We start from the raw sequence: 26,078 nt of genomic DNA on the forward strand, positions 1-26,078 counted from the left end.
CATTATTAGAAAAAGGGGAAGGGAGAAGCCACTCTTCAGGCCGGCTCTCACATAGGTAATAGAAACTGTCTGATGGGAAAAGAGATTTGAATAACAAGATAACACACACACACACACACACATGCACACACACGCACACACACGCACACAGACACATCCCTCTATCACTCCAGAAGACTGTTAGTGACTTTTTCAAGAAATCTTACTACCAGGTCCCAGTGAAATTACCTTGCTACTAATACTGGAGCTGCATCTTGCATACTGAATAATAAACTAACAATTCTAACAAGTGTTGCAGTTCTAGAAAGGAAAAGAACTATATCAATATATCAACAGCACTATCTCAAACACAAATTTACATTTATACAAATTTGTTTTTATTTATTTCCCACACCACAGCCCAATCATTTCACACTGAGACTGAAAAAGCAAGAAAATAGGAATAAAAAGTGAAGAAATTTTTGTATTATATTCAAGCATTTGTCTTTTCTGATTATATAAGAGAAAATGAGTATTAGGAAATCCAACTTCAAAAGAAAAATTCAAAATTCAAAATGCTTCTGAAGAGAATCAGAAAACTGATCAGTTAAGCCAGAGACCAGTGATCCAATTTGTTTGATTCAGTGGTTTTAAATTCCAGGCCTTAGCCTTACCCTGTGTCCTACCCTCCAAACGACACCAGAAGTGCACTTAAGGACTATCAACACTCAAAGTTCTTCAACACAACTTTGAAGCAGAGGCTGGGCACCACAACAAACTGAAAACTTGCTTGGTTTTCTTTTTCTAAGGAGTTTTTTATGCTAAACTTTGTCTTCTCACACACTGTCATATAAAATGGGAATTTCTGCTTTGTCCCCTCCATGCCATTACACCAAAATATAAATAAAAGCAAATTCAAAAAGTTTAAATAAAACTGGCTTTTAAAACCAGTTAAAGCAAGTTAAAATGGAATTAACCCCAAAGGGGTTAGGAGATTTTAAAACAGGGAAAAATAAACACAAAAAAACCCACAGGCAGAGTGACAACTTTTGAAGCTGAAATGGCTGAACTTTGGCAGGAGTGTCATGATTTCCAAAGCTGACTTCTGGAAATCTTAAGCTGGATTCAGAAAAATTCCTAGCGAAATGAGCCAAGACCCAGGAATAGGTTATTGAGCAAGGAAAATGAGTGATTCCATTTACAAACACAACGAAAAGAAGGCCACACATCCGGGAGAAAGGTTTAAGAAAGGCTCACTCTGTCAGGAACCTTCCTACCTGTTGAATTTCACCATGTTCTGATTCTTAATTTAAAAGCTGAAGCTTATTAAAGATCAGTAACAGAGCAAATGTGTGTTGGGGGTGAGGGGTTTAAGAAGAAATCAACATGGGACACAGTAAAGCAACTAAAATATACAGAAAAAAACTATCTGGCCTCTCTCAGGAGGCTAAGGAATTGTTCAAGGCCTCTTTCAAAAGCTTCAAAGCCAACTCCTTCACAGGTGTCATAAACTCTGTCCCCAGACAAGATTAGGTCAGAAGGGCCTGACTATGCCACCAGCTGGTTTTACTACGTGCCTTTCACACTTGCCAGCAATAGCAGTATCTTGAAAAACTTTGCCTCAGCCTTTTTATTACCTTTCTCAGTTGCCCAAATAAAATAACTCTCTACTGTAAGAAACCTGAAATGACTTCATTCATTATCACCTCTGGCGCCAGAAATGGGAACTGCGTAGTCAGCAGGACTTCCGAGGTGTAAGTACTGCTCCCGCAGGTCTGCACAGGGCATGCTGGCTGCAGAGGCTCCTAGAGGCTCCCCCACATCCACCTCTCCATCTACGCAGGAACAGTGCTGCCTGCACTTGATCTACAAAGACCACAAGGCAATTTCCAGCTGATAATTAGAATGGAACTTATTTCTTGGTGCTATCAGGTATAAAAGAGAAAAAAAAAAAAGAAGAAAAAATATCTTATTCTACTGGGTCGATGAAAAAAACCCACCAACACAAAAACCCCTTCAGTCTCTCTTGCTCCTGCAGGAGTCCCGCCGAGTTCAGAACTCTAACCTCCCTAACCAGCCCACAGTCTGGTGGTCCAGTCACAGGAAGAACAGGTTCTCGCATAGCTGGATGGCTGGTTCGTGATGCAAGATTTGTCCTGACAGGAAAGCGAGCTTGTGGGCATACTTGCAAGGAGCTGGAACTCTGATGGTACCGGGCCAATTCCAGTACATGTGACACAGTTTGAAAGTCAACCTGTAGGCCAAGAAGAAAATATGATCTGTAGGACTCTCCGCCTTCAATCTGGGACATGATTATGAAATGGGTGTATGACACACAGCATACTTTTCAAAAAACCAGGGGACTGAGAAATACATGATACAACTTTGGGGAATCATTAAGTGGAATTACTTCCTTTCCACTATTTGTAAGTTAAGAGGACATGGGTAACATGGGTAAATTCCCTCACTTTAGGTGCCCCATCTTTAGATCAAAACAAGGTGGGGCACCTGGGTGGCTCCATCATTTAAGTATGTGCCTTGGCTCAGGTCATAATCCCAGGGTCTAAGTCCTGCATCAGGCTCCTTGCTCAGTGGGGAGCCTGCTTCTCTCTCTGCCTGCTGTTGGTCCTACTTGTGCTCTCTCCCCCTCCATTCCTCTCTGACATATAAATAAATCTTTAAAAAAAAATTAAAAAAAGGTAAACAACAGAACTTTTTTTCCTCTCAGTAAGAGGCTGCAGAAGGTACCACCCCAGCAAACTACTGATATAACCTGAGCCCCAAAACATTGGATCTCAAAAGTTGCTTTATGGGGGAGTCTGGGTGGCTCAGTCATTGGACTTCTGCCTTCGGCTCTCAGGTCATGGTCCTAGGGTCCTGGGATCCAGCACGGCATCAGGCTCTCTGCTCAGCGGGAGGCCTGCTTCTCCCTCTCCCACTCCCCCTGCTTGTGTTCCCTCTCTCTAATGTGTGCCTCTCTCTGCCAAATAAATAAATAAAATCTTAAAAAAAAATGAAGCTCTTAAAATAATTTTAATGTGCACAATACAGACCAATCCACCTTCAAAAAGATACCATTAGCATGAAAGATAAGAAGAAACTCAAAGGGTAAATGTTTGAGGGGGAGGGGATTAACCCCATCTTAGCCAGCTGCAGAATTAATTACAAGAGAGAAAGAGTAGGGGCGCCTGGGTGGCTCAGTGGGTTAAGCCGCTGCCTTCGGCTCAGGTCATGATCTCAGGGTCCTGGGATCGAGTCCCGCATCCAGCTCTCTGCTCAGCAGGGAGCCTGCTTCCCTCTCTCTCTCTCTGCCTGCCTCTCCGTCTACTTGTGATTTCTCTCTGTCAAATAAATAAATAAAATCTTTAAAAAAAAAAAAAGAGAGAAAGAGTAAATGACAGGTCAGCTCACCTCTGCATGTGATCAGGGCTCAGGTTTGCAGTGTTGAGAACACAGATATAGTGGGTAGGAATGCCACAACCCTGCCGTACGTGATGAGCAAGAAGGTAGAAGTCTACCCTAGGAAGGAAAAAGTACAAAGGAATGATACGGTCAGATCTGGCTACAGAAAGCTGGAAAAGATCTTGGTGATCATTTTGGCTCCTTCACCTAAGGCTCAGAAAGCTCAAATGACTGGATCAAAGACACACACAGACCACCATGATTACAGCTCAGGTTTCCAGATTCAACAGGCTATTTAAGAGTGGTAGCAGTAACTACCAAAACTGTGTGCAGAAGATTAAAAAAGCATATTCGACCTTAGGAAAAGAATGTGCATTTAGTATTTTATACTGAATATTTATAAATACTTATATTTATTTATATTTATTATATGCATTCATATATTTACATAAATATATTTATATTCTATATACATCTATTTTATATATAAAAAAGTATATAAAAGTATATTTATAAATAACTACTTTATAAATACTGAATATTTATATTTAAGAGGTAAAAGCTTTATTGTTGTTTTCTTTTTAATCCTTTTGAAAATATTTTATAATAGCAAAATCTCTGAGGATTCCATTCCATATCTCTCTAGGCAACCTCCCCATTCCAATACCTAGGGAACAGATAACTCTTAACACCTACTTTTATTGAAATATAATGTTTTCCCCCACTTACCACTCACAGCTTGTTATGGTATGATCTACCACAGTCCCAGGGGAGGGAGTCACAAAGTGCTCAGTAGCAGCCAGGTACAGATTAGTGCTGATTTTCTTCTGAACTACAAATACTACCATCTTGGGCTGGTAATTCTCAAAAGCTTCAAAACACTTCTGTAGCTGAGGAATCTCGTAGTTGGCAACTGTCTTCAGTTGGCCATCAGACACTCCATCACGGTACACCACGATCTTCTCTGGGAGACAGTGATTCACCTGCAATGGACACCACGCTGAGGTGAACTGTGGGGTCTGGGGTTAATGACTGCAGGCAGGAAGAGGCTCACTCAGTACACAGCCTGGAGATCTGGCAGCAGATCCCTCTGATGGAGGGACCAAACCACCATATCAGAAGGGAAAGGAGAAAAGATTCTAGTCACTTCTAGACTTCCTGAGGGTAGTAAAACAGACCTGGTACAAAGAAGGTGTTATAAAATATGAAAGCAAAAATAAGCCAGTGATGCGTCACATACTATGGCACATACTCAAAGTTAAAAGGAATGGTAGGAAAATTATGGGGTGAATCAATCTTCCTATGATTTGGATTTAACATGAATTACTGTCTAGGCAAAGAACAAGGTAGAGAAATGCACATATGACTGCACATCCTACAAATCTACCATTTTCACATTTTTTGTATGTAAGTAACATCTGAAGTTGCTAATTAGTGAAAAGGTCCTTTACTAAATATTATCCTAAAGGATAACATTAAACATAAAGGTATAACATTAAATATTTTTACTTTAAGTAATTAGTTAGCAAAAAGTCATGGTAAGTTATTTATGGATCCAAATCAAATTTGGATGCTGGCTTGAATCAGTTTGAAGAATAATGTGCTTCCTATTAGAGAATATAATTATGTTCTAGCTGGATTTGATTTCAATGGTTCAAGAGAATAAGCTGTTCTATTTTAAACTAGAAGTTCCCTGAAAAGTGCTTTAGTTTGACTCACAGTAAGTGGCAGTTCGATTCTAATCGCATGGTATAGGTTATTCACAATTCCCCTCAAAAACCTAAATTACTGGGGCGCCTGGGTGGCTCAGTTGGTTAAGCAACTGCCTTTGGCTCAGGTCACGGTCCCGGAGTTCCGGGATCGAGTCCCGCATCGGGCTCCCAGCTCCATGGGGAGTCTGCTTCTCCCTTTGACCTTCTCGCCTCTCGTGCTCTCTCTGTCTCTCTCTCAAATAAATAAAAATCTTAAAAAAACAAAACAAAACAAACCTAAATATACACACAGACTATACATTCTTTTTTCTTAACACTATTCATTCTTTATACATTACTCTTTTTAAGTTCAATTCAAAGAATACTTTTTAAATGTAACCATTTAGAATATTTCTGGAATTTAAGTTTAGAACTTCAAATATTTTATAAGTGTCTCTTTCTTTCTAACAACACCTCAAGTATTTCATTTACAAATGTGTACTCATCTTGACAGTCCAAAACTGACATTAGTGCTCCAGTTTGTACTACTTTTTTCGTGTGTTATCTTTGGCTGTCCAGCATCTATTCTACCTTTTTTGGTAAGAACATTCAGTTTTCTCTTACCCCCAAAAGGATAAGTCTGGGAGGACTATTAATCTAGGTGCATTCCCCTTATCCAAGGTTTTTCAGCACTCCTGATGTGACGGGGCTAGATAATTTTGTTTTGCAGGGGCTGACACTACAGGATATTTAGCATTCCTGGCCTCTACCCATTAGGTGCCAAGAGCAATTGCCCCCAGTTTTAACTAAAAATGCCTCTAGACACTGCCACTGCCCCCAGCTGAGAACCACTAACCAAAGGACATAAAGATGACTCAAGTCACATCAACACTACGTTCCTCCTTGCTCGGAATCTTGAGCAGAGAATGAAAATCACTTGGGGGACTCCTGGGTGGTTCAGTCGATTAAGCTTCTGCCTTCAGCTCAGGTCACAATCCCAAGCTCTTCGGATCAAGTCTCACATGGGGCTCCCTGCTCAGTGGGGAGTCTGCTTCTCCCTTTGCCTGCTGCTCCCTCTGCTCGTGCTCACGCTTGCTCTCTCTGACAAATAAATAAATAAATCTTTAAAATAAAAAAAGAAGAAGAAAACTGCTTGGATTTTGGACCCTTTGTGGTGGTATCTCTTTAGGTCCTTGCTTCTGGAACCTTTGGAGCTACCCTGGCTCCTGTCCATTTCCCAGCTTGATGCTAAACCTTCTCAGCCGTCCTGAGACTCTCTGTAATTTTATCAGCTAATTCCCATTTTGCTAAAGTTAACACATTTCTGTAACTTCTCAAAGACCTTTTACTGATACACAGTGTTAAAAGGTGGATACCCCAGGTATTAGGAAAAAACTCTCAATTCACAGGTAAGGAAACACAGAGGAAGGACACTGGATCTGGGGTCAGGAGATCTGGGACTGAGTCTGATTCTACTGTCCCTTGGCTATGATCTTGAACACTGTTTCCTCAGTTGAAAAATGGACTTTACCTTGTCAGGGTTGTTAAGAGAGATAAAGTAAAAAGTATATTTGGTTGACTCTTGAGCAACACAAGTTTGAACTGTGTGGGTCCACTTATACATTAATTTTTTCCAATACAGTGCAGTATTTTAAGTGCATTTTCTCTTCCTTATGATTTTAACATTTTCTTCTCTCTAGCTTACTTTGTTGTAAGATTACGGCATGTGATACATTTAACACACAAAACATGTGTTAAATCTACTGTTTATGTTATTGGTAAGGCTTCTGGTCAATAGCAGGATATTGGTAGTTAAGTTTCTGAGAAGTCAAAAGTTATACACAGAATTTTGACTGCATGATGGAGGGGGTTGATGCCCCTAACCCCTGTGTTACTCAATGGCCAACTACATTTATTTTTAAAAGCTGTTGAGAACCAGCTAGGTCAGGGAAACACAGGTATTCGAAGCACAAAGAAGGGACATAATGAGATCAATGGAGTGAAAAATAGAAACAAATTCATCTGAAGTATTCATTGATATCACCTCTTTCTTTAAAATTTGCTAACCAACCACTGAGTGTGAGATATTATACTTGGACCTATATAAGCTGCCAGTAGAAGTGAAAAGACATGATTCCTGTTATCAAGGAGCTTAAAAGCCTAATAATAATAGTTAACAATGGTAACTTTTCTAGGTCATCTAATCCAGTCTCCTCATTCTATAAATGATGATTATGGTCTAGACAAGGATCAGGACATAAGACAAATCACGTTTTTTTAAAAAGATTTAATTTATTTATTTGATAGAGAGCACAAGCAGGATGAGCAGCAGGCAGGGGCAGAGGGAGAAACAGGCTTCCTGCTGAGAGGGGAGCCCAGTGCAGGCGGGGCTTGATCCCATTCATTCATTCATAGAGCACTCAAAGCCACTAAATAAAGCAATTGTGCTTGTCTCAGAAAATTAAAAAATTACTTTGATACAACCCAAATATTCATGGAACCCAAAGTAAAACTGGGGAGACAGATATATAAAGTAAATGCTAGTGACAAATTATAAATAACATTATAAAGGTGTAAGCAAAACACTGTAAGAATAGAAAAGCATAAAACGTGTCATCTGGAGAGAGAAAAATGATCATTATGCCTCAGTAAAAGGTGTAATGAAAAATCAGGAGACAATTGAGACAGCAGAGAAGGATAAAAGGATTCCAGGTAAAACATAAGCAAAGGCCTAGATTACAGCTGGAGAAAGGGTAAGAAAATTACTAGAGACAACTATATGATCAGTTACACATTTGAAAAACTACTCAGGCGACCATCTGAAAAAACAGATCGGGAGCCTGGGTGGCTCAGTTGGTTAAGCATCTGCCTTTGGCGTAGGTCATGATCCCAGGGTCCTGGGATCAAGCTCTGCATCAGGCTCCATGCTCAGCAGGGAGCCTGCTTCTCCTCCCCCGCTCAGGTTATCTCTCAATAGTTCTCTCTTTCTCTCTCAAATAAATAAATACAATCTTAAAAAAAATTAAAAAGTAAAAAAAGATCAAAGATGATTAAGAATGGGTATTAGGACTAGAACACTTCAAGTTCAGAATGTCAAAAGACACCAAAAACCTTCATTCTTACGGTACCACACAAAGAAATCAAACTATAAAAATCACACTCCCAGGGATGCCTGGGTGGCTCAGTCAGTTAAGTGTTTGACCCTCGGTTTCGGCTAGGGTCATGATCTTGTAGCTGTAGGATTGAGACCCACACTGGGCTCCATACTCAGCTTGAAGTCCTTAGGGTTCTTTCTCCCTTGGCTTCTCCCCCTGCTTGCACAGGTGTGCACACAGTCTCTCCTAAAATAAACAAACAAATAAATAAAATCCTAAAAAAAAAAAAACACCCTTCCATATGGGACTATCAAAGACCAGCAGATGCAAGAAAGCCTTGATAAACTGACTTGAACAAAGAGGAGCCTTCAAAGATGAGCAGTGAATCTCTAAAAGATCCGAGAGACAAATGCCAAGAATGAGTATGGGTAGCAGGAAGAGGAGGCCCGAGGCTGGAGAAATTGTTATCCAAAACAGACCAGATTGACAGGATTCTTGGGAGGTGGTGGAGGAGGAAGGATAAGGAATTTGTCTTCCCCCACCCCTCCTTAACAAATGCACTAGCAGAATCCACCTGCTGTAAACGGTTTTGGAACTCTAGATAGAATTCATTGAAGGCTTGCAACTTCTCAGGAAGACTTGGGACAGTGAAGTGCAGGTTATTTCTTACTCTCAGTATAAAAGCAGCCCTATCAGGATGCCTGGATGGCTCAATTGGCTAAGCTGCTGCCTTTGGCTGGGGTCATCATGATCCCAGGGTGCTGGGATCCCGTCCTGCGATGGGCTCCTTGCTCAGCGGGGAGCCTGCTTCCCCCTCTCTCTGCCTCTGCCTGCCACTCTGCCTGCTTGTGCTCTCTCTCTTTCTCTGACAAATAAAATAAATAAATAAATAAAATCTTAAAAAAAAAAAAAAAAGCAGCCCTATCCCCATGCTCACCCACGCTTCAGGGCACTATCCTTTCAATCCCAGGATCTGTGCTCTGATTGCTGCTTCTTTTTTTTTTTTTTTTTTTTTTTTTAAAGATTTTATTTATTTATTTGACAGAGAGAAATCACAAGTAGATGGAGAGGCAGGCAGAGAGAGAGAGAGGGAAGCAGGCTCCCTGCTGAGCAGAGAGCCCGATGCGGGACTCGATCCCAGGACCCTGAGATCATGACCTGAGCCGAAGGCAGCAGCTCAACCCACTGAGCCACCCAGGCGCCCCTGATTGCTGCTTCTGATCATGTGCATGCGAAGAGGCAGGCAGCCATTCTTGCTACATCTATCTCTCCAGCACAAGTGACTTCCATGGGGTGCCTGGGTGGCTCAGTGGGTTAAAGCCTCTGCCTTTAGCTCAGGTCATAATCTCAGGGTCCTGGGATCAAGCCCCACATCAGGCTCTCTGCTCAGCAGGGAGCCTGCTTCCTCCTCTCTCTCTCTGTCTAGTGATCTCTGTCAAATAAATAAATAAAATCTTAAAAAGAAATTTAAAAAAAGTGACTTCCAGAGGCTTTAATGGGTAAGTGCCATTCATTTTGCTCTTTCTCCTCTTTGGGGGGTCAAACACTGAAACTAGACATTCAAAAACAACTGCATATATGTAAATAATCAGGAAGTGACAATGCATGTCCAGACACAGAAATGTGCAAAAAAGAACTTAAAAGACCTTAAGTTTCAGCACAGTCATAACCTATAGCAATAAAAAAAAAGAAAACTAACAAAAACCAGCAGAGCCTTGAAGAAGGGGAAGAATCTGATTTCCAAAGTTACAACATTAGATTCAAATGTCCAGTTTTCAACAAAACTCACAGGCAAAAAAAGAAAGAGGAAAGTACGCCTAAAGGAAAACATTAAATCAACAGAAACCGTTGCTGACAAAGACCAGCAGTTATGCTGACCAAAGACCTTAAAACAATGGTTTTAAAGATGCTCAAAGAACCAAAGGGAGATGTGAACAAAGTAAAAAAAAAGTGGAAATATTAATGAAAAGAACACCTAAAAAGTAATGAAAAATAACTTCTAGCGTTGGAAAGTACAATAAATGAAATGAAAATTCCCTAGACAGATTCAACTGCAGATCTGAATAGGCAAAAGAAAACAGCAAACTTGAAGACGTGCCATGCAAGAAATGCTCAAAGAGTCCTAGAGGATGAAATAGAAGAATACCTAATAGTAATGTGTAGCTGTGCGAAGAAATAAAGATTTCAATAAAGGTTAAGTATTATTGTAATGATGGTTGGTACTACATTTTAAATTTTTCTACAGTATTCGTAAGACTAGTAATTTAAAAAAGAAGCATTAGTCTACAACCTAGTGCCATTTACCTTTGGTTTATAACTCTAAATCTTGTTTTTTACAAAATTTAAACACAAATGTATCTAAAAGGATTATCAGTCTACGTTTTGGGGCATATTTATTTATTTATAAATAAAGATACCTATACTTTTTGACATCAAATGTCAAAATATATAATAAATTTTAGATATATTTTTTATCTATATATACTTATATATAAAGAGCTAGAGACAGACCTGCAAGGAGCAGAGCTTTTAATATGTTATTGAAGTTAAACTACTATACATTCAAATTAAGAGTGTTAGAACTTTAGGAAGTTAAATGTAATCCCCATACTAACCACATAGAAAATAGCTACTAAACATACATAAAAGGAAATGAGGGCACCCCCAACAAAGTCAACTCAAGGAGGTCCATATCTTAGTGTGGACATGTAAACCCCATCAGCTGATTTTTCAGCAGAAACGTTGCAGACCAGAAGAGAGTGATGTGAGATATTCAAATTACTGAAAGGAAAAGATCTCCATACAAGAATACTCTACCCAGCAAGGTTATCATTCAAAATAGGAGAGATAGGGGCACCTGGGTGGCTCAGGGGGTTAAGCCGCTGCCTTCGGCTCGGGTCATGATCTCGGGGTCCTGGGATCGAGTCCCGCATCGGGCTCTCTGCTCAGCAGGGAGCCTGCTTCCCTTTCTCTCTCTCTGCCTGCCTGTCTACTTGTGATTTCTCTCTGTCAAATAAATAAATAAAATCTTTAAAAATCAAAACAAAAACAAACAAAAAACAAACAAAAAAAAAACAAAATAGGAGAGATAAAGAGTTTCACAGATGAAAAGAAACTTAAAGAAGTTCATCACCATTAGACAAACCTTTTAAGAAACATTAAATGAAATTCTTTGAGTGAACAGAAAAGGTCATAAGAGCATTAAGAGTATTATGAAAAGGGGATGCCTGGGTGGCTCAGTTGGTTAAGCCACTGCCTTCAGCTCAGGTAATGATCCTGGAGTTCTAGGATCGAATCCCACATCTCCTTGGGGAGTCTGCTTCTCCCTTCTCATGCTCTCACTCCTTCTCTCAATAAATAAATAAAATCTTTTAAAAAAAGAGTATTATGAAAGGAAAAAAATTCAAAGATAAATGCAAACATATAACACAAATAGAGTAAGCACTTATAAAACCTGTATAGAAGTTAAAGCACAAAAGCAATAAAATCAATTATACCTATAAATATCAGCCAAAGGAGTCACGAAATAAAATTAAGACAACCTATACATACACTGTGGTTGGGGGGGGGGATAAAAATTTAGTGCTTTTTTAATGAGTTCAAACCTAAGCAACCCATAAGATATTATATACGAACCTAACAGCAACAACAAATAGATACACAAAAAATAAAGAAAATGGAATCCAGGCATATCACTGAAGAAGGCCATCAAACCATAAGGCAAAAGAGCAAGAAAAGAAAGGCACAGAGAAAAACTATTAGAACAACCATAAAACAAGTAGGGGCACCTAGGTGGCTCAGTTGGTTTCAGTTAAGGTCATGATCTCAGGGTAGTGAGACTGGGCCCACCAGACTCAGCACCAAGTCCACTGCTCAGCTGGGAGCCTACTTCCCTTCCTCTCTCTCTACCTGCCTCTCTGCCTGCCTCTCTGCCTGCTTGTGATCTCTGTCTGTCAAATAAATAAAATCTTTAAATAAAATAAAGACTGTAGCAAGAGACAAAGGACACTACATAATGATAAAGGGAACAATCTGAGGAGAGGATATAACAATTGTAAATAGTTGTGCACCCAACATGGGAGCACCTAAATGCATAAAGCAACTATTAACAGACATAAAGGAAAAAGCTGACAATAATACAACAATAGTAGGGGAATGGAAAGACATTCCACGTTCATGGGTATGAAGAACAAATATTGTTATAAAAGGTCTATACTAGCCAAAAAAATCTATACATTTAGCACAGTCTCTATCAAAATACCAATAGCATTATTCACAGAGCCAGGACAATCCTGAAAAATTGTATGGAACCACGATAGAACCTGGATAGCCAAAGAAACCTTGAAAAAGCAAAGCAAAGCTGGAGGCATCACGATTCCAGACAATTGTAGTAATCAGAGCAGTACGGTACAGAAACAAAAATAGACATATAGATCAATAGAACGGAAAACAAAACCCAGAAATAAACCTATAACTATATATAGCCATTAACCCTTGACAAAGCAGGAAAGAATATCCAATAGGAAAAGGACAGTCTCTTCAACAAATGGTGTTGGGAAAACTGGACAGCAACATGCAAAAGAAAGACACTAGACCACTTTCTCACACATACACAAAAATAAACTTGAAATGGATTAAATACCTAAATGTGAGACCCAAAACCATAAAAGTCCTATAAAAAAGCACATGCAGTAATATCTCTGACATCAACCGTAGCAATATTTTTCTAGATTATGTCTCCTGACACAAAGGAAACAAAAGCAAAAATAAACTATCAGGACTGTATCAAAATAAAAGGCTTCTGCACCGTGAAGGAAACAATCAACAAAACTAAACAGGAGGGGCACCTGGGTGGCTCAGTGGGTTAAAGCCTCTGGCTTTGGCTCAGGTCGTGATCCCAGGGTCCTGGGATTGAGTCTCACATCCAGCTTTCTGCTCAGCGGGGAGCCTGCTTTCTCCTCTCTCTCCCTGCCTCTCTGCCTACTTGTGATCTCTGCCTGTCAAATAAATAAAATTAAAAAAAACAAAACAAAACACTAAACAGGAAACTATGAAATGGGAGGGGATATTTGCAAATGACATATTCAATAAAGAGTTAGTATCCAAATATATAAAGAACTTGTAATACTCAACACCCCAAAATAATCCATTAAAAATGGGCAGAATATATGAACAGGCATTTTTCCAAAGAAGACATACAGATGGCTGGGATCCTGGGTGGCTCAGCTGGTTAAGCGTCTGCCTTTGGCTTGGATCATGATCCCAGAGTTGTGGGACTGAGCCCCAAGTCTGGCTCCCTGCACAGTGGGGAGCCTGCTTCTCCCTCTGTGTCTGCCTGCCACTCCCCAGTTTGTGCTCTCCTCTCTCTCTCAAATAAGTAAAAATAAAAAAAATCCTAAAAAAAAAAAAAGACATACAAATGGCTAACAAATCCATGAAAAGATGCTCAACATTACTTATCATCAGGGAAATGTAAATCAAAACTGTAATGAGATATCACCTCACGCCTGGCAGACTGACTAAAATCAACAACAGAAGAAATAGATGATAGAGAGGTGGAGAAAAAGGAACCTTTGTGCACTGTCTGATGGGAATGCAAACTGGTGCAATCACTGTGGAAAACAGTATGGAGCTTCCTCAAAAAAGTTAAAAATAGAACTACCCTACAATCCAGCAACTGCACTACTGGGTACTTACTCAAAAAATACAAAAACACCAATTCAAAGGGATACATGCACCCCTATGTTTACAGCAGCATTATTTACAACGGCCAAGATATAGTAAGCAGCCCAAGTGTCATCAACTGATGAATGGATAAAGAAGATGTGAGATAAAGAAATTTGTATTAAGTTCTTTAACATCACCCATATTTTTTCTAGATAGGTCTCCTCAGGTATGGGAAACAAAAGGAAAATTAAACTACTGGAACTATAGCAAAATAAAAAGCCTTTGCACAGTGAGGGAAATCATCAACAAAACAAAAAGGCAACCTGCTGAATGGGAGAAAGTACTGGTAAATGATATATCCAATAAGGGGTTAAAATCCAAAATATATAAAGAATTTATAAAACAACACTAAAAAACAAATCATCCAGTTTTTAAAAATGGGCAGATGGGGGTGCCTGGCTGGCTCAGCTAGTAGAGCATATGACTCTTGATCTCAAGGTCATGAGTTCACTCCCCACACTGGGCATGGAGCCAACTTAAAATCTGGGGGAAAAAAAATGGGCAGAGGATCTGAATAGACATTTTTCCAGAAAAGATGTTTAGATGGCCACTGGACACATGAAATGATGCTCGACATCACTATTCATCAAGGAAATGCAAATCAAAAATACAATGAGATAGGGGTGCCTGGGTGGCTCAGCGGGTTAAAGCCTCTGCCTTCGGCTCAGGTCATGATCCCAGCGTCCTGGGATCGAGCCCCACATCGGGCTGTCTGCTCCGCGGAGAGCCTGCTTCCCCCTCTCTCTCTGCCTGCCTCTCTGCCTACTTGTGATCTCTGTCTGTCAAATAAATAAATAAAATCTTTAAAAAAAAAAAAAAAAAGAAAAGAAAAAAAATACAATGAGATATTACCTCACACCAGTCAGAATAGATAAAAACAAAAACCCAAAAAATAACAAGTGTTGGTAAAGATGTGGAGAAAAAGGAACTCTCATGCACTGCTGGTGAGAATGCAAAGTGGTGCAGCCACTGTGGAAAACAATATGGAGGTTCCTCAAAAAATTGAAAATAAAATTACAATATGATCCAGTAATTGCACTACTGGGTATTTATACAAAGAAAGCATAAACATTAATTTGAAAAGATATAAGGACGCTTATGTTTATGGAAGCAAAATAGTCAAGATACAAAGCAATCCAAGCGTCCACTGACAGATGAATGGATAAAGAAAATGTGGTATACATACACACAGAGACACCCAACATGCTGGATTATTACTCAGCCACAAAAACAGATCTTGCCGTTTGCAACAGCATGAACAGACTTGGATGGTATTATGTTAAATGAAATAAGTCAGTCAGAGAAAGACGAATACCTTATAATTTCATTCACAAGTGGAATTTAAGAAACCAAGCAAATGGACAAAGAAAAAAGAGAGACAAACAAAAAACCAGACACTTAAATACATACAGCAAATTGTCAGTTGCCAGAGGGTGGGTGGGGAAGATCCTTGAAATAGTAAAGGGGGGCGGAGGCGCCTGGGTGGCTCAGTGGGTTAAGCCGCTGCCTTCGGCTCGGGTCATGATCTCAGGGTCCTAGATCGAGTCCCGCATCGGGCTCTCTGCTCAGCAGGGAGCCTGCTTCCCTCTCTCTCTCTCTGCCTGCCTCTCCGTCTACTTGAGATTTCTCTCTGTCAAATAAATAAATAAAATCTTTAAAAAAAAAAAAGAAATAGTAAAAGGGGATTAACAGCACACTTAATCTGATGCACACAGCATGATGTATAGATTGTTGGATCATTATGCTATATGTTAATTATACAATTAAAAATGAAATGAGAAAGGAATGTAATCATTTTACAACAAAAAAATGAACTAAACACAAAAGAAGATACTAATACAGTAAATGGAGGACAAGAAAAGCTAGAAGGCATACATAGAAAACAAACAGCAAAAGGACAAAATTTCTCCCCTAATTAGTAATTACTTTATTTTTTTTTTTTAAAGATTTTATTTATTTGACAGAGATCACAAGTAGACGGAGAGGCAGGCAGAGAGAGAGAGAGAGAGAGAAGCAGGCTCCCTGCTGAGCAGAGAGGCCGATGCGGGACTCTATCCCAGGACCCTGAGATCATGACCTGAGGTGAAGGCAGCGGCTTAACCCACTGAGCCACCCAGGCGCCCCTAGTAATTACTTTAAATGTAAATGAATTAAACTCTCCAATCAAAAAAAAAACCAAGACTGGCAGAACAGATTAAAAACACATGATCCCGGGCGCCTGGGTGGCTCAGTGGGTTGAGCTGCTGCCTTCGGCTCGGGTCATGATCTCGGGGTCCTGGGATCGAGTCCCACATCGGGCTCTCTGCTCAGCAGGGAGCCTGCTTCCCTCTATCTCCCTCTCTGCCTGCCTCTCCATCTGCTTGTGATCTCTCTCTGTCAAATAAATAAATCTTTAAAAAAAAAAAATTAAAAACACATGATCCAAAAAAACCCAAAAAAACAAAAAAAACCCCACATGATCCATCTATACACTATCTACAAGAAACTCACTTTAGATCCAAAAATACATGTAGATTGAATGTGAAAGAATGGAAAATGATATTCTGTGCAAATAGTAATAAAAAGAAACTGGGGGGGGGGGACCCTAGGTGGCTCAGTCAGTAAAGGATGCAATTCTTCATTCTGGTTCAAGTCTTGATCCCAGGGTTGTAAGATCAAGTCCTTTGTCAGGCTCAGTGTTAAGTGTGGAGCCTAATTAAGATTTATTCTTTCCTTCTCTCTCTGTCCCTCATTACCCCACCCTCCCCAAAAAGAAAGAAAGAAACTAGGGATGTTTATACTAATATCAGACAAAATAGACTTGAAATCAGAAATAGTTACAAAAGGCAAAGGACATTATACATTAAAAAAGGTTCCAGGGGCACCTGGGTGGCTCAGTGGATTAAAGCCCCTGCCTTGGGCTCAGGTCATGATCCTGGGGTCCTGGGATCGGGCCCCACATGAGGCTCTCTGCTCAGCGGGGAGCCTGCTTCCCTTCTTCTCTCTCTGCTTGCCTCTCTGCCTACTTGTGATCTCTGTCAAATAAATAAATAAAATTTAAAAAAAATAAAAATAAAAAAGGTTCCAAAACTGCAAGATGATGTAACAATTCTAAGCATTTATACAGCTGATAACAGAGCATCGAAATATGTGAGAAGGGCAGAATTGAAGAGAGAATTAGGGAAATGCAAAATCAAAAGTACAGTAATATATCACTTCACACCCATTAGGATGGTCAATATAAATATAAATATACATATATACACACATACACACACACGCACAGACAGAAGACAAGTATTGCCAATATGTGGAGACACTGGAACCCTGTGCACAGTGGGATTATTAAATGGCATAGCCGCTGTGGAATACAGTACAGCAGTTCTTCAAAAAATTAAAAAGAAGATTTACCATATGATCAAGCAATTCCATGTCTGGATACAGAGGGCGTTTCAGTTTTACAAGATAAAAAGAACTATGGAGATTGTGGTAGTGATAACTGCACAACATTATAAATGCATTTAAAACCATCAACTGGGGGTGCCTGGGTGGCTCAGAGGGTTAAGCCTCTGCCTTCAGCTCAGGTCATGATTCCAGGGTCCTGGGATTGAGCCCCACATTGGGCTCTCTGTTGGGCAGGGAGCCTGCTTCCCCCCTCTCTCTGCCTGCCTCTCTGCCTACTTGTGATCTCTCTCTCTCTGTTAAATAAATAAATAAATAAATAATCTTAAAAAAAAAAAAAACCATCAACTGTATTAATCAAAAAGTTAAGACAGTATATTTTATGTTATATGTATTTTACTCAATAAAAAAAATTGGAAAAAAAAAAAAAAGAAGAGGCCAGGCAAACTATGGGCAATTGTGGTTACAGGAAGGGCAAGCTGATGTCTGGAGGACTCCTCCAAATAATAATCACTTGCTGGAGTAAGCACTCCACCCCAATCTTGTCCCAATTCAGCTGAGAAAAGAGAAGTGAAGATGGAACTGAAAAGCGGAAAGAACCCACATTCACATATTCTACAGCTGCCTGCAACTTTTCATTCTAAAGGAAATTCCTTGGCCCTCCCGCCTCTAAAGTCAAATACTAGCAAAACTGGTCTAACCCTATGTAGTCATAGCAACAGTCAGAACCACATCAGCAGCAACAAGGTTGATCAGAGCCGAGTTCCAGCTTCTTAAGCTTAGGCTAAGTAACTAAGGAACTTATCATGTGGTGATTACTCATCATGAAAGATAAAGCTGAGTCAAGTGTCACGAATGTAGTTGGGTTTTGATTTTCACACTTGAGTAGAAGGAAACACTGGCACCCATACTCAAACACTAGGTTTTAGTGGCTCCTGAGACACCAAAGTAGAGAGACCAAGCAGAGAGTTGGAGATAAGTCTAGGAGCTCAGATGAACAGTACTGACTACAGAGTGTGTCCTTTTGGGTCCCATCTTTCTCTACCAGCAGTCCTTGGAACATTCTAGGAAGTCCATAAAGTCGAAAATATTTTTATACCACAATACTACTACTACATTACCTGTCATTTATCACTGTAATTCTCTCATAAATTACATACTAGAATTTTCCAGAAGTAAATGACGCATGACATCACAAAAGACTAAATATAGAATATTTACTTGCATTTTGCTAACCCAAACATTAAAGCCATTTGCAAAAATGTAAAACAATGGCTCTCTTCTCACTAAACATTTTGGTAGTAGTTATCTTTAATTAAAAATGTTGTTATTGGGCGCCTGGGTGGCTCAGTGGGTTAAAGCCTCTGCCTTTGGCTCAGGTTGTGATTCCAGAGTCCTGTTATCAAGCCCCACATCAGGCTTTCTGCTGAATGGGGAGCCTGCTTCCCTTCCTCTCTCTCTGCCTGCCTCTCTGCCTACTTGTGATTTCTGTCAAATAAATAAATAAAAATCTTTAAAAAAAATGTTATTGGGGCATCTGGCTGGTGCAGTCAGTAGGGTACGCAACTCTTGATCTCAGGGTTAGAAATTCAAGCCCCATGCTGGGCGTAAAGGTTACTTAAAAATAAGTAAAGTAAAAACAAAAATGTCATGTCATTAACATATACTGAGTTTATACTTATCCTATTTTTTACTAGAGTACAGTTGACATAGGAGACTAATTTCAGGTATACAATATAATTATTTCATATTTATACATATTGTAAAATCATCAGCAAAATCCATCTTGTTAATATCCATCACCTCATAAATTATAGTATTTTCTTCTTGTGATGAGAACTTTTAAGATCTACTGTTAGTAACTTTCAAACATACAACATACAGTATCAACTACAGTTGCTAACATTACATCCCCATGACTCATGTAATTTTATAATTGGAAGTTTGTACTTTTTGACCCATTTCAACCATTTTGTCCACTCTCCTCACTCCCCAACTCTGAGAACTCCAATCTGTTCTCAATGAACTTTTTTTTCAAGATGACACGTATGGGGTGCCTGGATGTCTCATGGTTGGTTAAGCTGGTTAAGCTTCATGTCCCACGTGGACTCCACGTTCAGCAGGGAGGCTGCTTGAAGATTCTCCCCCTCTACCCCCTCCCCCACTTGTGTGCATGCACTGTCTCTTAAATAAATGTATCTTTAAAAAAAGACAACACAGGGGCACCTGGGTGGCTCAGTGGGTTAAGCCGCTGCCTTTGGCTCAGGTCATGATCTCATGATCCTGGGATCAAGTCCCGCATCGGGCTCTCTGCTCAGCAGGAAGCCTGCTTCCTTCTCTCTTTGCCTACTTGTGATCTCTGTCAAATAAATAAATAAAATCTTGAAAAAAAACAAAAGACAATACATATGAATAAACTCATGTGATATTTTTCTTCCCCCAACTTATTTCACTTAGCACAATGCCCTCAAGGTCCATCCATGTTGCTGCAAATGGCAAGATTTCATTCTTTTTTAATAGCTGAGTAATATTCGATTATAATATATATACCACAGTTTCTGTATTCATCCATTGATGGACAATTAGGTTGGCCCATCATATCTTGGCTACTGCAAATAATGCTTCAGATACCATTTTAAGTTAGCGTTTTCATTTTTTTTTTTTTTCAGGTAAACAGCCAGAAGGAGAATTGCTGAATCATATGGTAGTTCTGTTTTTAATTTTTTGAGGAACCTCCAAAATGTTTTCCATAGTGGCTGCACCAACTTACATTTCCATCACAGTGCACAATGGTTCCTTTCTCTCCACATCCTTACCAGCACTTCTTTTCTTATTTTATTTTATTATTTTATTATTATTATTTTTTAAAGATTTTATTTATTTATTTGACAGAGAGAAATCACAAGTAGGCAGAGCGGCAGGCAGAGAGAGAGAGAGAGGGAAGCAGGCTCCCCGCCGAGCAGAGAGCCCGATGCGGGACTCGATCCCAGGACCCTGAGATCATGACCCGAGCCGAAGGCAGCGGCTTAACCCACTGAGCCACCCAGGCGCCCCTCTTTTCTTATTTTAAAGTAAACTAAAAAACATTAAACATTTCCTCAATTTTAACTTTTAATATGATAAATATTGATATATACTACTTAAATAAAAACTCACTAATATTTAAAAATGTAAAGGGTTCCTTAGACTGAAAGTTCAAGAATGGCTGGACTAAAGATATAAATCTAAATACAGACATTAAATCAAACCATGAATGAGCTTAAAGCCTGCCCGCAAGATGTGACACTTGAGACCAGGATTTCTGAAAAATCTTACAACTGAAAAGCTGGACAAAGTACATACACATTAGGTGAAGGCCTTAAATCCAGGCAACATCAGCAAAAGAATGGAGGCATAGACAAATGAATCAGGCCTTTGTATCTGTTTTTACCATGGCATCAGTTGCTGGTTTTGCTGATATCACAAGGGTACCTAAAAGGCTTAGGTTTGGAAGTGCTTTTTTTTTTTTTTTCCTTTTTTGAACAATTTTATTTGCTTTTAGTTTGCTATGCCTTAAGGTCACTCTTTTAAGGTATAGAACTCAAAGGTTTTATATTCATAGAATTTTGCAACCTTCATGAGTTATCTTTTTTTTAAGATTTTAAAGAACACTGCTTAAACTGTTTAAAGAACCCTTTGTTCAATCTTTAAAGATTTTATTTGAGAGAGAAAAAGAGTGTGCATGCCCAAGTGCACAAGTAGGGGAAGGGCAGAGGAAGAGGGAGAAGCACAAGCAGACTCTCTCCACTGAGCAGGGTACCTGGTGCGGGGGCTCCTTTCCAGGACTCTAGGATCATGACCTTGTACATGGATCATGATGTACTCCCTCTGCCCCTCCCCCATACTCATACTCTCTCTTCTCTCAAATAAAATCTTTTTTTTTTTTTTTTAATTTTTGATTTTTTAAAAAAATTTGAGACAGAGAGAGAAAGAGAGCACAAGTGGGGAGGACAGTCAGAGAGAGAAGCAGACTCTTCAATGAACAGGGAGCCTGATGTGGAGCTCCATCCCAGGACCAAGATCATGACCTGAGCCAAAGGCAGACACTTAACAAACTGAGCCACCCAGGCGGTCCTCAAAGAAATAAAATCTTTATTTATTTTTTAAAAGATTTTATTTATTTGACAGAGAGAGACACAGCAAGAGAGGAAACGCAAGCAGGGGGAGTGGGAGAGGGAGAAACAGCCCTTCTGCTAAGCAGGGAGCCTAATGAGGGGTCCCATCCCAGGACCCTGGGATCATAACCGGAGCAAACACTTAATGACTTAACAACTGAGCTACCCAGATGCCCCAGAAGTAAAATCTTGGGGAAAAAAATACTATTTTTAGACCATTTATAAGTTCACACACACAAAAAACAAAAACTGAGATGGCAATACAAGAGTTCCCACATAACCCCTTTCAACCTTCAGTTTTTCTCCATTACCATATTAACTATTAAGGTAGTATATTTGTTACAATTAATGAGCAAATACTAACACATTGTTATTAACTAAAGACTATATTTACATTAGGGCTCACATGGTGTTGTACATTCTTTAGGCTTTGAAAAATGCGTGACATCATGTATCCATCATTACAGTATCACATATAATAGTTTCAGAGCCCTAAAAATCCCTTGCGCTCCCCATTTGTCCTTCCCTTCCTCACACTCCCAAACCTCTGGCAACCACTGATCTCTCTACTGGCTCCACAGTTTTATCTTTTTGAGAGTGTACTATAGTTGGAGTCATGCAGTATGTAGTCTCCCAGATGGGCTTTTTTTCATTTTGTAATATGCATTTAAATTCATTGCCTGGATACACCGCAGTTTACTTTTCATTTCACCTACTAAAGGAGATCTTTGTTGCTCCAAAGTTTTGGCAATTGTGGATTAAGCTGCAATGAACAACTCTGTGGAAGTTTTTGTACTGACATAAGTTTTCAACTCATTTGGGTAAATACTAAGAGCTACTGCTGGATCTTATGGTGAGAGGTTTTTTGTTGTTGTTGTTGTTGTTGCTGCTGTTAAGTAGGCTCCATGCCCAGTGTGGGGCCTGAAATCACCACTCAGAGATCAAGAGTCACGTGCTCTACTGACTGAACTAGTCAAGCACCTCAAGAGTCTTTCTGGGGGTGGGGGGCAAGTTCCAGGTGGACATGAATTTGGAAGGGTAATACTGAACTCTGTACAGTTAAGGTTATTTAATTTTTAAATATAGTTAGATTTGCTTTGCTAATATTTTGTTGAGGATTTTTTTTAAAAAATTTATTTATTTACTTGACAGATCACAATAGGCAGAGAAGCAGGCAGAGAGAGGAGGAAGCAGGCTCCCTGCTGAGCAGAGAACCTGATGCAGGGCTCCATCCCAGGACCCTGGGATCACGACCTGAGCTGAAGGAAGAGGCTTTAACCCACTGAGCCACCCAGGTGCCCCCTGTTGAGGATTTCTGCATCATCTATGTTCATGAGCGATACTGGTCTGTGGCTTTACTGTAATGCCTTTATCTGGTTTTGGTGTGAAGTGGTACCTCGTTATGATTATGATTCCCATTTCCCTAACTATTAATTACATTAAGTTCTTTTCATGTGTTGTTTTTTTTTTAAGATTTTATTTATTTGACAGACAGAGATCACAAGTAGGCAGAGAGGCAGGGAGAGAGAGAGAGGAGGAAGCAGGCTCCCCGCTGAGCAGAGAGCCTGACGTGGGGCTCGATCCTAGGACTCTGGGATCACAACCTGAGCCAAAGGCAGAGGCTTTAACCTACTGAACCACCCAGGCGCCCGGAGAAAGAGAATCTTAAGCAGGCTCATTGCCCCCCATGTAACCCAGTGTGGGGCTCAATCTCACAATCCTGAAATCATGACCTGAGCTGAAGACTCAGATGCAATTTAAGCAAATGCGCCACCCAGGCACCCCTTAAGTGTTTCTTGTCTATTTGTATATGCTCTTTGGAAAAATGTCTATTCAAATGTTTCCTGGTTTTAAATTGGGTAATTGGTCTCTCTGTTGTTGAGGGATAAGAGTTCTTTACAATGTTCTGGAAAGTAGACCTTTATCAGATATATGATAAGAATGATTCCTCCCATTCTATGGGTTGTCTTTTTACTTTGATGGTGTCCTTTGAGGTAAAAAAGATTTAATTTTGATGAAATCCAATTTATCTTTTTCTTTACTTGCTTTTGCTTTCAGTGTCATTATCTATTGTCTAATATACAGTCATAAAGATTTACACCTACATTATTATCCAGAATTTTAAAGTTTAAGTTCCTACACTTGAGTGCTTGATCCTTTGGAATTAATTTTGTACCTTGTGTGGGGTAAGGATCCAGCTTCATTCTTTCTCATGTGGATATCCAGGAGTCCCAGCATCAGTTCTTCAAATGACCATTCTTTCCACCCCTGAATGGCATTCTTGTGAAAAATCAGTTTACAATAGGGACGGGGTCTTCCAATCCATGAGCAAGTAAGGTATTTCCTTTTATTTACATTTTTTTCAATTTCTTTCAAGACATTCTGTAGTTTTCAGCATGCGTCTTACCCTTTTGTTAAAATTTTTCTGTTTCCTTTCATTTTTGATCACTGCTAGTATACAAAAGTACAAGTGATTAATATATATTAATCCTATATCCTCAATCTGGCTGAACTAATTTATTAGCTATAATAGTTTATGTGTGTGATTTTTTTTTTTAAGATTTTATTTATTTATTTGAGAGAGAGACAGTGAGAGAGAGCATGAGTGAGGAGAAGATCAGAGGGAGAAGCAGACTCCCCATGGAGCTGGGAGCCTGATGCGGGACTTGATCCCGGGACTCCGGGATCATGACCTGAGCCAAAGGCAGACGTTTAATGACTGAGCCACCCAGGCGCCACTGCTGAATTTTCTATTTTTGCCTTTAATTATGTTAATTTTAGTTTCATATATTTTGAGGGGTCTATTTTGGGTTAGGTTCCTATGTATTTGTATTTTAGGTCTTCCTCACGGATTAACATTTTGCCATTATAAAATGTCCTTCCCTATCTCTAGTAACAATTGTTATCTTAAAGTCTGTTCTATCTGATAGTACAGCCACTCCATCTCTGTTTTGGTTACTATTTGACTTGTATATAATCTTGTTCTATCCTTTTACTTTTACTTTCAACCCACTGTGTCTTTGACACTAAAATGTGTCTCTTGCAGAAATTACAACCATGTATTTTTCACTTAATCCATTCTCTAATCTCTTTTGAGTGGGAGGTTTAGTCCGTTTCCAAGTAATTACTAATAGGGTAAGATTACTGTTTCCTACATGGTTTATATCTATTTTGTCCCTCTATTCTTCCACAACTGCCTTATTTTCTATTAAACAGATATTGTCTAGTTACCATTTTAATTTCCTTGTTCCCTTTGTTGTATTTTTCAGAGGTAGGATTTTTGTTTTGTTTTGTTTTTAAGATTTTACTTATTAGAGAGAGAGAATGAGCACAAGCAAGAGGAGGGGCAGAGGGAGAGGGAGAAGCAGACTCCCCACCCAGCAGGGAGCCTGATGCAGGATTTGATCCCAGAACCCTGTAATCATGACCTGAGCCTAAGACAGATACTTAACCAACTGAGCTACCCAGGTGCCCCTCAGAGTTCTTTTCTTAGTGTTTTCCTTGGAGATTATACCTAACATATTAACTTGGAACAATATCATTTGGTTAATTAATATAAATTTCAGCAATATTAAAAAGCTTTGTATATGACTCCATTCTCTCACCTCTCCTTTGTGCCTTAATTGCCACACAAATTCAATCTTTACACTTTGTATACACTTCTATTCAGATTTACATCTATTATTTTAAACAGTTGTTTCTTAAATCATGGAGTATGAAAAGCTGACAAAAATACATTTTGCTCTCTTTTATATTTATCTGTATGGTTACCTTTTCTGGTGCTACTTCTTTCTCCATGTGGACACAAATTACAATCTAGCATTATTTCATTTCTACATGAAGGACTCCCTTTAGTATTTCTCATAGGACAGGTGTGCCAGTGATAAATTTTTCCAGTTTTTATCTGAAAATGTCTTAATTTCTCCTTTTTTAAAATTGGAATACTTCAATTTTATTTTGCTTTCATTTTATTCCCCTTTTCTTATTTTTTAAATTTAAGTTCAATTAACATATAATGCATTATTAGTTTCAGAGGTAGAGTTCAGTGATTGATTCTCCTTCATTTAAAAAAAAGTTGACATAGAGGTGCCTGGGTGTGGCTCAGTCATTAAGTGTCTGCCTTTGGCTCAGGTCAAGATCCCAGGGTCCTGGGATCAAGCCCCGCATCTGGCTCCCTGCTCAGCCAAAGCATACTTCTCCCTCTTCCACTCCCCCTGCTTGTGTTTTCTCTCTTGCTGTCTCTTAGTCAAATAAATAAGTAAAATCTTTTTAAAATTTGACATAAATAACATACCATAAAATGCTCCATTTTGCAGTCAAATGCTCTACCACTGAACTATACCCCCTAAAATGCTCCATTTTGAAGAGTATAATTCAGTGGTTTTCAATAATATTCACCTAGCTATGTACTAATTCTGTAATATTTTCATCACCAAAAAGAACCCTGTACTCATTAGCACTTACTCCCCATTCTTGCCCACATTCTCACTCTCTGGAAACCAGTAATCTCTTTTCTGTCCTTATGATTTGCCTATTCTGGATAGTTCGAATGAAATGCTATATAAAATAATCGCATTTTTATATCTAGCTGCTTTCACTTGAGCTTACTATTGTCAAGATTTATCTCATTTTTAGTTTTTCTAGATCTG

General features: G+C 39.3%; 1 protein-coding gene across 4 annotated transcripts in view; it reads right to left on the reverse strand.

The window, feature by feature from the left end:
- Positions 1 to 382: 382 nt before the first annotated feature.
- The window catches only part of PIWIL2 (piwi like RNA-mediated gene silencing 2), a 74,024-nt gene continuing 48,328 nt past the window's right edge, over positions 383 to 26,078 (reverse strand). For all 4 annotated transcript variants that reach the window (XM_059178477.1, XM_059178484.1, XM_059178495.1 and 1 more), the window contains 3 exons: positions 4,111 to 4,364; positions 3,391 to 3,498; positions 383 to 2,233 (listed from right to left, as the gene is read on the reverse strand). In XM_059178477.1, coding sequence (XP_059034460.1) covers positions 2,077 to 2,233; positions 3,391 to 3,498; positions 4,111 to 4,364 — 519 coding nt within the window. In that variant the 3' untranslated portion in view covers positions 383 to 2,076. The remainder of the gene's footprint in view (positions 2,234 to 3,390; positions 3,499 to 4,110; positions 4,365 to 26,078) is intronic.

Source organism: Mustela lutreola, chromosome 1, assembly GCF_030435805.1.
Source record: "Mustela lutreola isolate mMusLut2 chromosome 1, mMusLut2.pri, whole genome shotgun sequence".
Taxonomy (NCBI): domain Eukaryota; kingdom Metazoa; phylum Chordata; class Mammalia; order Carnivora; family Mustelidae; genus Mustela; species Mustela lutreola.